This window comes from Ammodytes marinus (assembly GCF_949987685.1).
Source record: "Ammodytes marinus genome assembly, chromosome: 10".
Lineage (NCBI taxonomy): Eukaryota > Metazoa > Chordata > Actinopteri > Uranoscopiformes > Ammodytidae > Ammodytes > Ammodytes marinus.
This window is the reverse complement of record NC_137214.1, coordinates 11,158,573-11,172,231: the sequence shown is the minus strand read 5'-3', so window position 1 is coordinate 11,172,231 and position 13,659 is coordinate 11,158,573. Positions and strand designations below refer to the sequence as shown.

The 13,659-nt window shown below is 41.4% G+C and overlaps 3 protein-coding genes across 3 annotated transcripts; all 3 read right to left on the bottom strand.

Annotated features, from left to right (window-relative positions):
- Window positions 1–294: 294 nt before the first annotated feature.
- On the bottom strand, window positions 295–3,342 carry LOC307256911 (protocadherin gamma-A12-like; the record flags this gene model as incomplete). Its single annotated transcript, XM_080036027.1, has 2 exons — window positions 295–996; window positions 1,615–3,342. The coding sequence occupies 2 exons, from the start codon at window positions 3,340–3,342 to the stop codon at window positions 295–297; spliced, it is 2,430 nt and encodes an 809-aa protein (XP_079892153.1).
- A 1,152-nt stretch (window positions 3,343–4,494) lies between these two features.
- LOC307256910 (protocadherin gamma-A11-like) lies at window positions 4,495–6,924 on the bottom strand (the record flags this gene model as incomplete). Its single annotated transcript, XM_080036026.1, has 1 exon — window positions 4,495–6,924. One exon carries the CDS (start codon window positions 6,922–6,924, stop codon window positions 4,495–4,497), a length of 2,430 nt encoding a protein of 809 aa, XP_079892152.1.
- A 1,257-nt stretch (window positions 6,925–8,181) lies between these two features.
- On the bottom strand, window positions 8,182–10,611 carry LOC307256909 (protocadherin beta-15-like; the record flags this gene model as incomplete). Its single annotated transcript, XM_080036025.1, has 1 exon — window positions 8,182–10,611. One exon carries the CDS (start codon window positions 10,609–10,611, stop codon window positions 8,182–8,184), a length of 2,430 nt encoding a protein of 809 aa, XP_079892151.1.
- Between the last annotated feature and the right edge of the window lie 3,048 nt (window positions 10,612–13,659).

The window sequence follows — 13,659 nt, the reverse complement described above, 5'->3', positions numbered from 1 at the left end:
CTTCGCTATGTAATGATTTTTAAAGTTTATCATTCTGAGAAATTAAATATAAAATGTAACACTACTTATGTGTGGATACATGCAAAGAATAAATAAAAAAACTTTCATAAAAGGACATTAAGTTAGTTCTAATGGAATGAAATGAGGAGACAATATCTAATGAATTAATTATGTAATACACAAAGTAAGCATCTACCAAAATAGAGAAAGTATTTCATGTAAACAGTTCACTTCAGCAACCACACAGTCCTCTTTACATTTCATAGAAATAAGAACACGCTGCACCAAAACAACTCATAGATGCATTTTATGCAATGAAGTCCTTTGAACGGTTCCTACCTCTATAGATGCCTCTAAATCCTCGAACGGATCGACAAAGTCTGAAGGACTTTTCCTCAGAGTCTGGTCAGCAGGCAGCGTGTTGTCATTGTAAGATGTCACAAACTTAAAGTCACTGGTTCTAGAACCCGTTGTCAGGTAGGCGTCATAATTGTAAGTGCTGCGTAAAGTTCCAGTGCCGTCAACATCTGCGTAATTAGGAGGGAGATAAGCGCTGGGGATGGCCACTGCTCCATCAAACAACAGTCTGGGCTTTCTCCTGCGACAAAACCTCACACCCAGGATGATGATAATGAATGTCAGAAAGAAGGTGGAGACAGAAACCAGCGCTATGATCAGATAAGAGGTTAGGTTGGAGTTCTTCTCATCATATGAAATATCCTTCAGCTCTGGCACCTCAGCCAAGTTATCAGAAATAAGTAAATACATGGAACAGGTGGCAGAGAGAGAGGGCTGTCCGTTATCTTTCACTGCCACAATAAGGTTCTGTTTCATGCTGTCAGATTCAGATATGTCCCGCAGTGTCCTGATCTCTCCACTGTGGAGACCGATAGTGAAAAGTCCCGGATCAGTGGATTTGACTATATGATAGGACAGCCAGGCGTTCTGTCCGGAGTCTGCGTCCACCGCTATCACTTTGGACACCAGAGAGCCTCCGTAGGGCCTTTCACACCAAAATGAACCAAGAGTCAGTTCCAGGCTGGTGTTGGGGTCAGTTCAAAACTGGTTACAGCCTTATCCCAGTTATGAACCGGTTGGTTTCACATCGACCGGAGACAGCCATGGAGCCGGCAAGAGAGCAACGTCATGACGTCACTGTAAACGTGTGTGTACGTCACCCGACGCCGCTGCTCTTGTGGCTAACGCTAAAGCTACCGCTAGCTTTAAGCACAACAACAGCGGCGAATACGTCTTATTTTTACACTTGTTGGCTCTCGCTTTGCTTTCTTAAGCAAACAGGACCCATACAGCGTATTCTCGCCGGTCAATTTGATCGCTACGTTCGGTAATTATGTTATGTTTACGTCTCGTAGTAGCGGTGTTTTTAAATATGGCGGGCATGAGGTTTGAGTTGCTCTGGTTGGTCAGGATAATCCCTCCCCCAACCGTTCGCGCAAGCAGTTCTTATCAAACCCTGCTCAATCCTGGGGTATGAGTTCCCCCGGTTTTTACGGCCCGGAGCAGGCTCTCTGGCGGTGTGAAACCAAAACACTGGCTCTAACTCCGAACAAGCCCAGAACTAGCGCCGATTTTGCGGCGGTGTGAAAGGCCTACGTGTGCAGCTTTGGGGACCAGCTCGGTCATGAAGGAGTTGCCCTCCGGGGCGGGGTACAGTATCTGAGGAGAGTTGTCATTCACATCCGATATGAACACACTGACGGTCACGTTGCTGCTGAGCGGAGGAGAACCGTTGTCTCTGGCCATCACGTGGACTTTAAAACTCCTGAACTGTTCATAATCAAACGCCCTCACAGCGTGGATCACCCCCGTGTCTCCGTTAACAGACAGATAGGAGGACACCGGGGCACCGTTCACCTCACCGGGTAACAGAGAATAAATCACTGTACCGTTTTGTCTCCAGTCGGGGTCTCGAGCAGTAACGGAACATAAAGTGGAGCCAGGTTTATTATTTTCAGTCACATATGAGCTGTAGGACTGCTCCTCAAACACAGGTGGGTTGTCGTTGATGTCTGCTACAGATAACTGAACAGTTTTAGAGGAGGACAGAGGTGGAGAGCCCTCGTCAGTGGCAGTGATTGTAATGTTGTAATCAGACACTAGTTCACGGTCCAGTTGTCCTGTGGTCACTAGAGAATAATAGTTTTTAATAGAAGGAACTAATTTAAAGGGGGCGCCTTGTTGAATGGAGCAGCGGACCTGTCTGTTATTCTCGGAGTCTCTATCCTGCACGTTAATAATGCCCACCTCTGTACCAGGTGACGCGTTCTCCGGTATGGGGTTGGACATTGATGTCAAATATATTACTGGAACGTTGTCATTCTTATCAGTAACATCTATAAACACTTTAGCATACGAAGTTAACCCTAATCCGTCTTTAGCTTGAACTCTCATTTCATATGAATTTATTTCTTCATAATCAATAACACCAGTTATTCTTATTTCTCCAGTTTTAGGATCAATTGAGAACACATTAACTTCGCCATCAGATACGTGACCAAAGTGATATGTAACATCTCCGTTCATTCCTTCATCTGCGTCTGTAGCACTAACATTAATCACTATGGTATCTAGAGGAGAGTTTTCAGGGAGACTGGCTTTATAAACATCCTGGCTAAACACTGGGGCGTTATCATTAGCATCCAGCACTGTGACGTGTATGATCACTGTGCCTGATCTCTGAGGAGAGCCACCATCTAAAGCTGTGAGAAGCAAATTAATCTCTTTTTGTTTCTCTCGATCAAGTTTATTTTCCAGTACGAGTTCAACCTTGTTGCTGTCAACAGCGAGAATAAAGTTGTCGTTCTTCTGTAGGCTGTACCTTTGAACAGCATTTTGACCTATATCTGCGTCATGGGCCTCCTCGATAGAGAAGCGGTTACCTTTGTCCGCTGACTCGCTTATTTCCATTTCAATTCGATTTTCTCTGAATTTTGGCGAATTGTCGTTTATATCTTGCATATGAAGATTCACACGATGAAGCTCCAGAGGATTTTCTAACACAAGATCTACTTTTAAAACACACGATGTTTTTTTGCCACAAAGGCTTTCTCTGTCAATTCTGTCTGATGTGATCAAATCCCCCGTATTCAGATTAATGTCACAGCAACGTTTATGGGTGCCTTCAAAATTAACACGGGCCTTCCGGGAAGAAAAAGTCCTCGCATCAAGACCAAGATCTTTGGCTATATTTCCTATAACAGACTCGCGTTTCATCTCCTCTGGAATAGAGTAGCTCAGGTCTCCATTAACGAGGTGCAGCGCTACAATAAAGAAAGCGAAGCACAAGATCAGACGAAGCGCTGAAAATCCTTTGTCTCCCATATTGTCACACAAATGCGTCCCTTAGTCCGTACAAGCTAGAAATTCCCGGCCAAAAACAGTGAATAATCCAAACCTTCACGGCAATGTAGGCTACAAGATAAAATGTGGGACAAAATGTAACCGGTCTTCTAGAAAATCTGCAGCTGATATCTATGTAGCAGTGGGTGGAGTGGTGACTGCCTGTTTTCTGTCAGTCAACAGCGACACCATGAGACACTTTTTATCCAAACAGTATGTCACAAAATATTAACTCCATAAACAGTTATTTTTAGTCTCAAGCCATAATAATATAATCACAATTTCCTTTTGAATTAATTCCTAATGAATGAATAAACCTCATGATCCATTCATTTGAATTTGCTCAGATTTGGAGATGTAAATCTGTATCACCCTATTAATACTATAGCTTTATGGATGTTGGCTTGAAATGTTTTCGTTTTCTCTACAGAGCTTTATTAAATATGCTATATGCAGGACAGCCGTTGTACTTCAATAAATATTAAGGTTTGAGAAAAAAAGCTAGCAAAGCTTTGAGAAACACTTACATCCACTTATACTGTTACTTTTTTTTAAATATAAAATTATGGATGTGTGCACCATATGAAAACAACGATCATTGAGTCAGAAAATTAACAAGCCGAAGTTTTCAGGTAATTTATCTGAAATTCCTGATATTATCATCAATTAAATTTAGAAAGCATAGCGAGGAGAAAAAGACACATACAGTTGCGGTTGTGTCTGTGCGCCTTGTGTTTCAGCACCATGGACAGATACCCTGTTATTTGGCTGATGGATCAAATAGATTTAAGTGATTATCAATGACACATGCCAATTACTGAAAAATGTGAGTAAAAAAAACTACTTACCACGTAATGATTTTTAAAGTTTATCATTCTGAGAAGTTAAATATAAAATGTAACCTGACTTATGTGTGGATACATGCAAAGCATATATACAATAACTTTCATAAAAGGACATTAAGTTAGTTCTAATGGAATGCAATGAGGAGACAATATCTAATTAATTAATGATGTAATACATAGTAAGCATCTACCAAAATAGAGAAAATGTTTCATGTAAACAATTCACTTCAGCAACCACACAGTCCCCTTTACATTTCAGAGAAATAAGAACACGCTGCACCAAAACAACTCATACGTGCATTTTATGCAATGAAATCCTTTGAACGGTTCCTACCTCTATAGATGCCTCTAAATCCTCGAACGGATCGACAAAGTCTGAGGGACTTTTCCTCAGAGTCTGGTCAGCAGGCAGCGTGTTGTCATTGTAAGATGTCACAAACTTAAAGTCACTGGTTCTAGAACCCGTTGTCAGGTAGGCGTCATAATTGTAAGTGCTGTGTAAAGTTCCAGTGCCGTCAACATCTGCGTAATTAGGAGGGAGATAAGCGCTGGGGATGGCAACTGCTCCATCAAACAACAGTCTGGGCTTTCTCCTGCGACAAAACCTCACACCCAGGATGATGATAATGAACGTCAGAAAGAAGGTGGATACAGAAACCAGCGCTATGATCAGATAAGAGGTTAACTTGGAGTTCTTCTTATCATATGAAATATCCTTCAGTTCTGGCACCTCAGCCAAGTTATCAGAAATAAGTAAATACATGGAACAGGTGGCAGAGAGAGAGGGCTGTCCGTTATCTTTCACTGCCACAATAAGGTTCTGTTTCATGCTGTCAGATTCAGAAATGTCCCGCTGTGTCCTGATCTCTCCACTGTGGACACCGATAGTGAAGAGTCCCGGATCAGTGGATTTGACTATATGATAGGACAGCCAGGCGTTCTGTCCGGAGTCTGCGTCCACCGCTATCACTTTGGACACCAGAGAGCCTCCGTGTGCAGCTTTGGGGACCAGCTCGGTCATGAAGGAGTTGCCCTCCGGGGCGGGGTACAGTATCTGAGGGGAGTTGTCATTTACATCCGATATGAACACACTGACGGTCACGTTGCTGCTGAGCGGAGGAGAACCGTTGTCTCTGGCCATCACGTGGACTTTAAAACTCCTGAACTTTTCATAATCAAACGCCCTCACAGCGTGGATCACCCCCGTGTCTCCGTTAACAGACAGATAGGAGGACACCGGGGCACCGTTCACGTCACCGGGTAACAGAGAATAAATCACTGTACCGTTTTGTCTCCAGTCGGGGTCTCGAGCAGTAACGGAACATAACGTGGAGCCGGGTTTGTTATTTTCAGTCACATATGCGCTGTAGGACTGTTCCTCAAACACAGGTGGGTTGTCATTGATATCTGCTACAGATAACTGGACAGTTTTAGAGGAGGACAGAGGAGGGGAGCCCTCGTCAGTGGCAGTGATAGTAATGTTGTAATCAGACACTAGTTCACGGTCCAGTTGTCCTGTGGTCACCAGAGAATAATAGTTTTTAATAGAAGGAACTAATTTAAAGGGGGCGCCTTGTTGAATGGAGCAGCGGACCTGTCCGTTTGTCTCAGAGTCTCTATCCTGCACGTTCATGATGCCCACCTCTGTACCAGGTGACACGTTCTCTGGTATAGGGTTGGACAGTGATTTCAGGTATATAGCCGGAGCATTGTCATTCTTATCAATGACATCTATTAACACTTTGGCATACGAGGTTAGCCCTAAACCATCTTTAGCTTCTACTCTCATTTCAAAAGAACTAATTTCTTCAAAGTCCATCACATCAGTTACTCTTATTTCTCCAGTTTTGGGATCGATAGCAAATACATTAACATCGTCATCAGATACGTGGCCAAAGTCATATGTCACATCTCCGTTCATTCCTTCATCTGCGTCTGTAGCACTAATAGTAATCACTATGGTATCTAAAGGAGAGTTTTCAGGGAGACTGGCTTTGTAAACGGCTTGGCTAAACACTGGGGCGTTATCATTAGCATCCAGCACTGTGACATGTATGACCACTGTGCCCGATCTCTGAGGAGAGCCACCATCTAGAGCTGTAAGGACCAAATTAATCTCTTTTTGTTTCTCTCGATCTAATTTATTTTCCAGTTTGAGTTCGACCTTATTGCTGTCAACAGCGAGAACAAAGTAATCGTTCTTCTGTAGATTGTATCTCTGAACAGCGTTTTGACCTATATCTGCGTCATGGGCCTCCTCGATAGAGAAGCGATTACCCTTTTCAGCTGACTCACTTATTTCCATTTCAATTAAATTATTTTTGAATTTTGGTGAGTTGTCATTTACATCTTGAATATGAAGACTTAAACGATGAAGCTCCAACGGATTTTCTAACACCAGATCTACTTTTACAACACAGGAGGGTTTCTTGCCGCAAAGGCTTTCTCTGTCAATCCTCTCCGATGTGATAAAATCCCCCGTACTTGGATTAATGTCACAGTAACGCTTTCGTGTTCCTTCAAAATCAACACGGGCCTTCCGGGAAGATAAGGTCCTTAGATCAAGACCGAGATCTTTGGCTATATTTCCTATAACAGACTCGCGTTTCATCTCTTCTGGAATAGTGTAGCTCAGGTCTCCATTAACGAGGTGCAGTGCTACAATAAAGGAAGCGAAGCACAAGATCAAACGAAGCGCTGAAAATCCTTTGTCTCCCATATTGTCACACAGATGCGTCCCTTAGTCTGTACAAGCTAGAAATTCCCGGCCAAAAAAAAACTGAAGCTTTCATAAAAACAGTGAATAATCCAAACCTTCACGGCAATGTAGGCTACAAGATAAAATAGGCCAAAATGTAAACGGTCTTCTAGACATCTGCAGCTGATATCTATGTAGCAGTGGGTGGAGTGGTGACTGCCTGTTTTCTGTCAGTCAACAGCGACACCATGAGCCACTTTTTATCCAAACAATATGTCACAAAATATTAACTCCATAAACAGTTATTTTATAAAGTCTCAAGCCATAATAAGATAATCACAACTCCCTGTTAAATTAATTTCTAATGAATAAATAAACCTCCTGATCTATTCATTAGAATTTGCTCAGATTTGGAGATGTACATCTGCATCACCCTATTAATACTGCAGCTCCATGGATGTTGGTTTGATATGTTAGCGTTTTCTCTACAGAGCTTTCAATAAATATTACGGTTTGAGGGGAAAAAAGCCAGTAAAGCTTTGAGAAACACTTACATCCACTTATACTGTTACTTTTTTTAAATATAACATTATGGATGTGTGCACCATATGAACACAATGACCCTTAAGTCAGAAAATCAACAACCATGTCATGTATCTAAAATTGCTGATATTATCATCAATTACATTTAGAAAGCATACCGAGGAGAAAAATATACACAGTTGCGGTTGTGCCTGTGCAACCCAGTGCGCCTCGGAGTGTTTCAGCACCATGGACAGAGACCTTGTGATATGGCTGATGGATCAAATAGGTTTAATAGTGCTCTTATCCTATAATAATGAGTTAAACAGTTTCAAAAAGGCAAACAATTACGGATTTTTAGACTTAAACTATCAGACAGATAGGGGCTGACTCAGGAATAGAAGCCCCTTTCAGTCACGTGCAGTTAAGGCATGATTACGGGAAAAACGTCTACAAAACAACTGCTTCTCCGCGTAATGATATTTAAAGATTATCATTCCGAAAAATGGAATATAAAATGGGACCTGACTTATGTGTGGATACATGCAAAGAATATATAAAACAACTTTCATAAAAGGACATTAAGTTAGTTTTAATGGAATGCAATGAGGAGACAATATATAATTAATTAATGATGTAATACACAAAGTAAGCATTTACCAAAATAGAGAAAGTGTTTCATGTAAACAGTTCACTTCAACAAACACAGTCCTCTTTACATTTCAGAGAAATAAGAACACGCTGCACCAAAACAACTCATAGATGCATTTTATACAATGAAATCCTTTGAACGGTTCCTACCTCTATAGATGCCTCTAAATCCTCGAACGGATCGACAAAGTCTGATGGACTTTTCCTCAGAGTCTGGTCAGCAGACAGCGTGTTGTCATTGTAAGATGTCACAAACTTAAAGTCACTGGTTCTAGAACCCGTTGTCAGGTAGGCGTCATAATTGTAAGTGCTGCGTAAAGTTCCTGTGCCGTCAACATCTGCGTAATTAGGAGGGAGATAAGCGCTGGGGATGGCAACTGCTCCATCAAACAACAGTCTGGGCTTTCTCCTGCGACAAAACCTCACACCCAGGATGATGATAATGAATGTCAGAAAGAAGGTGGAGACAGACACCAGCGCAATGATCAGATAAGAGGTTAACTTGGAGTTCTTCTCATCATAAGAAATATCCTTCAGCTCTGGCACCTCAGCCAAGTTATCAGAAATAAGTAAATACATGGAACAGGTGGCAGAGAGAGAGGGCTGTCCGTTATCTTTCACTGCCACAATAAGGTTCTGTTTCATGCTGTCAGATTCAGAAATGTCCCGCTGTGTCCTGATCTCTCCACTGTGGACACCGATAGCGAAAAGTCCCGGATCAGTGGATTTGACTATATGATAGGACAGCCAGGCGTTCTGTCCGGAGTCTGCGTCCACCGCTATCACTTTGGACACCAGAGAGCCTCCGTGTGCAGCTTTGGGGACCAGCTCGGTCATGAAGGAGTTGCCCTCCGGGGCGGGGTACAGTATCTGAGGAGAGTTGTCATTCACATCCGATATGAACACACTGACGGTCACGTTGCTGCTGAGCGGAGGAGAACCGTTGTCTCTGGCCATCACGTGAATTTTAAAACTCCTGAACTGTTCATAATCAAACGCCCTCACAGCGTGGATCACCCCCGTGTCTCCGTTAACAGACAGATAGGAGGACACCGGGGCACCGTTCACCTCACCGGGTAACAGAGAATAAATCACTGTACCGTTTTGTCTCCAGTCGGGGTCTCGAGCAGTAACGGTACATAAAGTGGAGCCAGGTTTGTTATTTTCAGTCACATATGCGCTGTAGGACTGTTCCTCAAACACAGGTGGGTTGTCGTTGATGTCTGCTACAGATAACTGAACAGTTTTAGAGGAGGACAGAGGCGGAGAGCCCTCGTCAGTGGCAGTGATTGTAATGTTGTAATCAGACACTAGCTCACGGTCCAGTTGTCCTGTGGTCACCAGAGAATAATAGTTTTTAATAGAAGGAACTAATTTAAAGGGGGCGCCTTGTTGGATGGAGCAGCGGACCTGTCCGTTATTCCCAGTGTCTCGATCTTGCACGTTAATGGTGCCCACCTCTGCACCAGGTGACACGTTCTCAGGTATGGGGCTGGAAAGTGATTTCAGATATATAACCGGAACATTGTCATTCTTATCAGTGACATCTATTAACACTTTGGCATATGAGGTTAGTCCTAACCCATCTTTAGCTTTCACCCTCATTTCAAAAGAACTCCTTTCTTCAAAATCAATCACACCAGTTACTCTTATTTCGCCAGTTTTAGGATCAATTAAGAAAACATCATCATGGTCATCAGATACGTGACCAAATTGATATGTGACATCTCCGTTCACTCCTTCATCTGCGTCTGTAGCACTAACTTTAATCACAAAGGTTTCTGGAGGAGAGTTTTCAGGCAGACTGGCTTTGTAAACGGCCTGGCTAAACACTGGGGCGTTATCATTAGCATCCAGCACAGTGACGTGTATGACCACTGTGCCCGATCTCTGAGGAGAGCCGCCATCTAAAGCAGTAAGGACCAAATTAATCTCTTTTTGTTTCTCTCGATCAAGTTTATTCTGTAGAACAAGAGCCACCTTGTTGCTGTCAACCGATGAAACGAAATGGTCGTTCTTTTGTAGATTGTACCTTTGAACAGCATTTTGACCTATATCTGCGTCATGGGCCTCCTCGATTGGAAATCGACTTCCCTTTTCAGCTAGCTCACTTATTTCCATTTCAATGAAATTATCGTTGAATTGTGGAGAGTTATCGTTTACATCTTGGACATGAATGCTTACACGATGAAGCTCAAGAGGATTTTCTAACACGAGATCAATGTTCACAACACACGAGGGTTTCTTGCCACAAAGGCTTTCTCTGTCAATTCTCTCCGATGCGATCAAATCTCCGGTACTCAGATTAATGTCACAGTACCTTTTCCGAGTTTCTTCGAAATCAACACGGGCCTGTCTTGCAGAAAAGGTTCCACGGTCAAGACCGAGATCTTTGGCTATATTTCCAATGACAGATTCGCGTTTCATCTCTTCTGGAATAGAATAGCTCAAGTCTCCATTAACGAGGTGCAGTGCTACAATAAAGGAAGCGAAGCACAAGATCGGATGAAGCGACAAAAATCCTTTGTCTCCCATGCTGACAAAAAAATATTCTTCAGCTTGCAAGATGTGCTTTCCAGAGCGAAATAATAAATATGTCCAAAAAGAGTGCAGGCTGCAACATTAAGCTCCAGCGTTCGCAAACATGTGTACGTGGATTGAACCGATTCTCTGAGGGGGAAACAAAGATCTCTGGATAGTCTCTTAGTGGGTGGGGTGGAGTGGAGTGTGTTAATTTTCTGCCATCCAACAGCGACACCCTGAGTCGTACTCTTCAGTATTATGTTGTGAAATGTTGCTCACGTACTACAATCACGTCAAGGTAATATTTAGTTCAGTAGTCTACGACCTGCTCAATGTATGTTGAACGCTACAATGCAATGGATAATATTGGCTAAAGTGGACACAATCAGATGAAATGTGTCTCACACCGTGGACTCATTATCTTACCCTATAGAAAATGTCAATGTTTCGAGTATAGTTCAAAATAAATAATTTCGGATAAAGCCCAACGAAGATGCTCGGTTCAGTACCATGGACAGCGGCAGGTCAAATGATCAAATACTAAAAAGTGCAAGGTAAAAGTGCAAATATAACAATAAAAATGTAACAATAACAACTATTTCTTCAAATGTTCTTCAAGTATCAGAAGTAAGTATTTGTTCTGCAGAAACATAGCCCCTGTGACTCATATATAATTATTTGGGACATAATATGATTGTTAATAGTGATTTGTCAATATGTTAGCTGCACTTCACTGTTGTCCTTGTGGAGTTAGAATTAACTATTATATACTAACTTCACACAACTACAGGGAGCCTACATTTGAAGCTGCTTTTTTCATGATCGTGACATTTCGTGATAATCCAGAAAAGTTTGGGAATAAGTGGCTAATATTTCATTGTATTTTATAACCGCATCATGTGTTCTTTAAATCTCAATGTTTTCTTTAAATCTCAATCTAAACAATATTTCGTTATTTTTTTCTGTTTCTCACTAAAATGTTGTGGAATAGGTCCAAAAAAATAAAGAATAAAAAAAAAGTAAAAAAAAGTCCCTTAAGTTAAAATCTTACCATAGAAAAATACATTGGATAACTACTAACACGTTTAAAACAGTTGTAAAATGGAATGCATGTCATTTTTTTAAAAAAAAGTCAATATTATTAGTAGCATGGTTAAAGTAACAGTTGCATTTGTGCATGAGGAGGGTTTCAGCACCATGGACAGATACCTTGAGATTAGAAGGAGGACCATTGCCACAAAGTGACCATGATGCTACATGCTAAAATGGTTTACTGTCCTAGGCCCTGGCACTCCATTAATGTGAGCACGAGAGTTTTCAGAAAAGAAAATGCTTAACATTAATCATTATGGCATCTGTAGGAGGGTTTTCAGAAAGACTTGCTTTATAAACGTCCTGGTTAAACACTTTACACCTGCTAGCAATATAGTTGGCGTCTAAACCTGCCTCATCTTCACCCACTTGTACGCACATTGAGTCACTTATTATACACCCTAATGCATAATGTTCAAAGATTTTTTTTTAAAAGTACTTGATTTAAAAAAGACAATTTTATTATTCCATAGACATTATGGCAAACATGAATTAACTTCCTGGCAAATCACATAAATGATTATCAGATGTACAATGACAAAGCATGATATAAAGACACATTTCAGGATGACTCTTTCTTTAAGGGAATAGTTCAACATTTTTAATTTGTAACCTTTTGCCTCACACTCCGGCTCAAGAAAAGGCGACAAAGAACGTTCCTGTAACTGCATTTTTTATGTAGAAATGGTTGAAATTTCCATCATCCAGGTTAGCTTAGCTCAAACACTGGTAGTCAAGGGGAGCAGGTCAAAAGATAAACTTTAAAACATCACTAAACACTCCTGTGTGCTTGTTGGTACTTGTTTATTTACCACGTTATGTCACAAAAACGAAATGCATGCTGGAAGGAAACCAGGAAGTACCTGTGATGGTCACATATGTAGTTGATTCTAAAATGACATAACATGTCATTTTAACATATAGAGCACAACATAACGTGATAAATAAACAAGTCCCAACAAGCACACAGGAGCATTAAGTGATGTTGTGAAGATTATCTTTTGACCTGCTTCCCTTGACTACCAGTCTTTGAGCCAAGCTAACCTGGATGAGCGACCTTTGCCCATTTAAGTTAAGTTAAGTCTTTATTCGTCAATTAACACATGCATACAGTAATTAAAATTGCTTATTCACTAACCCCTCCTACATCTCTAACACACAAATGCAGTTCTTCAAGAAGGGGGTTACGCAGGGTCTGACGCAGTGCCGTGCCCCTGGAGTAGTTTTGGGGTTAAGTGTCTTGCTGAGATGGTGGGTAGGCTACCGTATATGCAATACCAGCCACCACTTGTGTTACAAATACGCAACACAGTCTCACTCCGAACTCGTCGAAAAGCTCCGCTTGGTCAGGGGCTTTTGGCGTTAGCTGCTCTCGCCAAAGGGTACCCGTGTGCCTCTTCATTCCACGCAGGGGGGTTTTCAACTCATTTCAATGTAATCACTCCGCGGCATATATGAAGCCCTGGGAACGCGCATATTAACCTGATGGCATCACATAGAGACGCTATGACCATTCATCCCATTGGCTAACGTTACATTTCATGTGCTATGGACCAAAAGTGTCCTTTTGGAGTCTCCAGCTGGTATTTTAGGAAACGGCTAGACATTCCCTTGGAAAAAAACAGTGTAAAAAATTAATTTTATATGGGATATTGATCAAATTTGAACTGTGATTAGGAAAAGCTTCAGGCAGTTGGACACTTGTTTTGTTTTAAAAAATTTAAAAACAGATTGACTCTGCTTTTGTCCAACATCTAGATTTTGGGGCTTTGCAGATGTGCAAATGTACGCATCATTAGTAAGATATTGATGATTTTTCATATTTATTCAAACTTTTTGGAAAATACTGTAATACAAAAAGTTGTTGTTTTAATGTCAGTAATCAACTTGCAAAGTTTCATAATGATATCTATAAGTTTAAAAAATTCCCTATTAGCCCATCCCCATTCACTTAAACAGTGGTTCTGA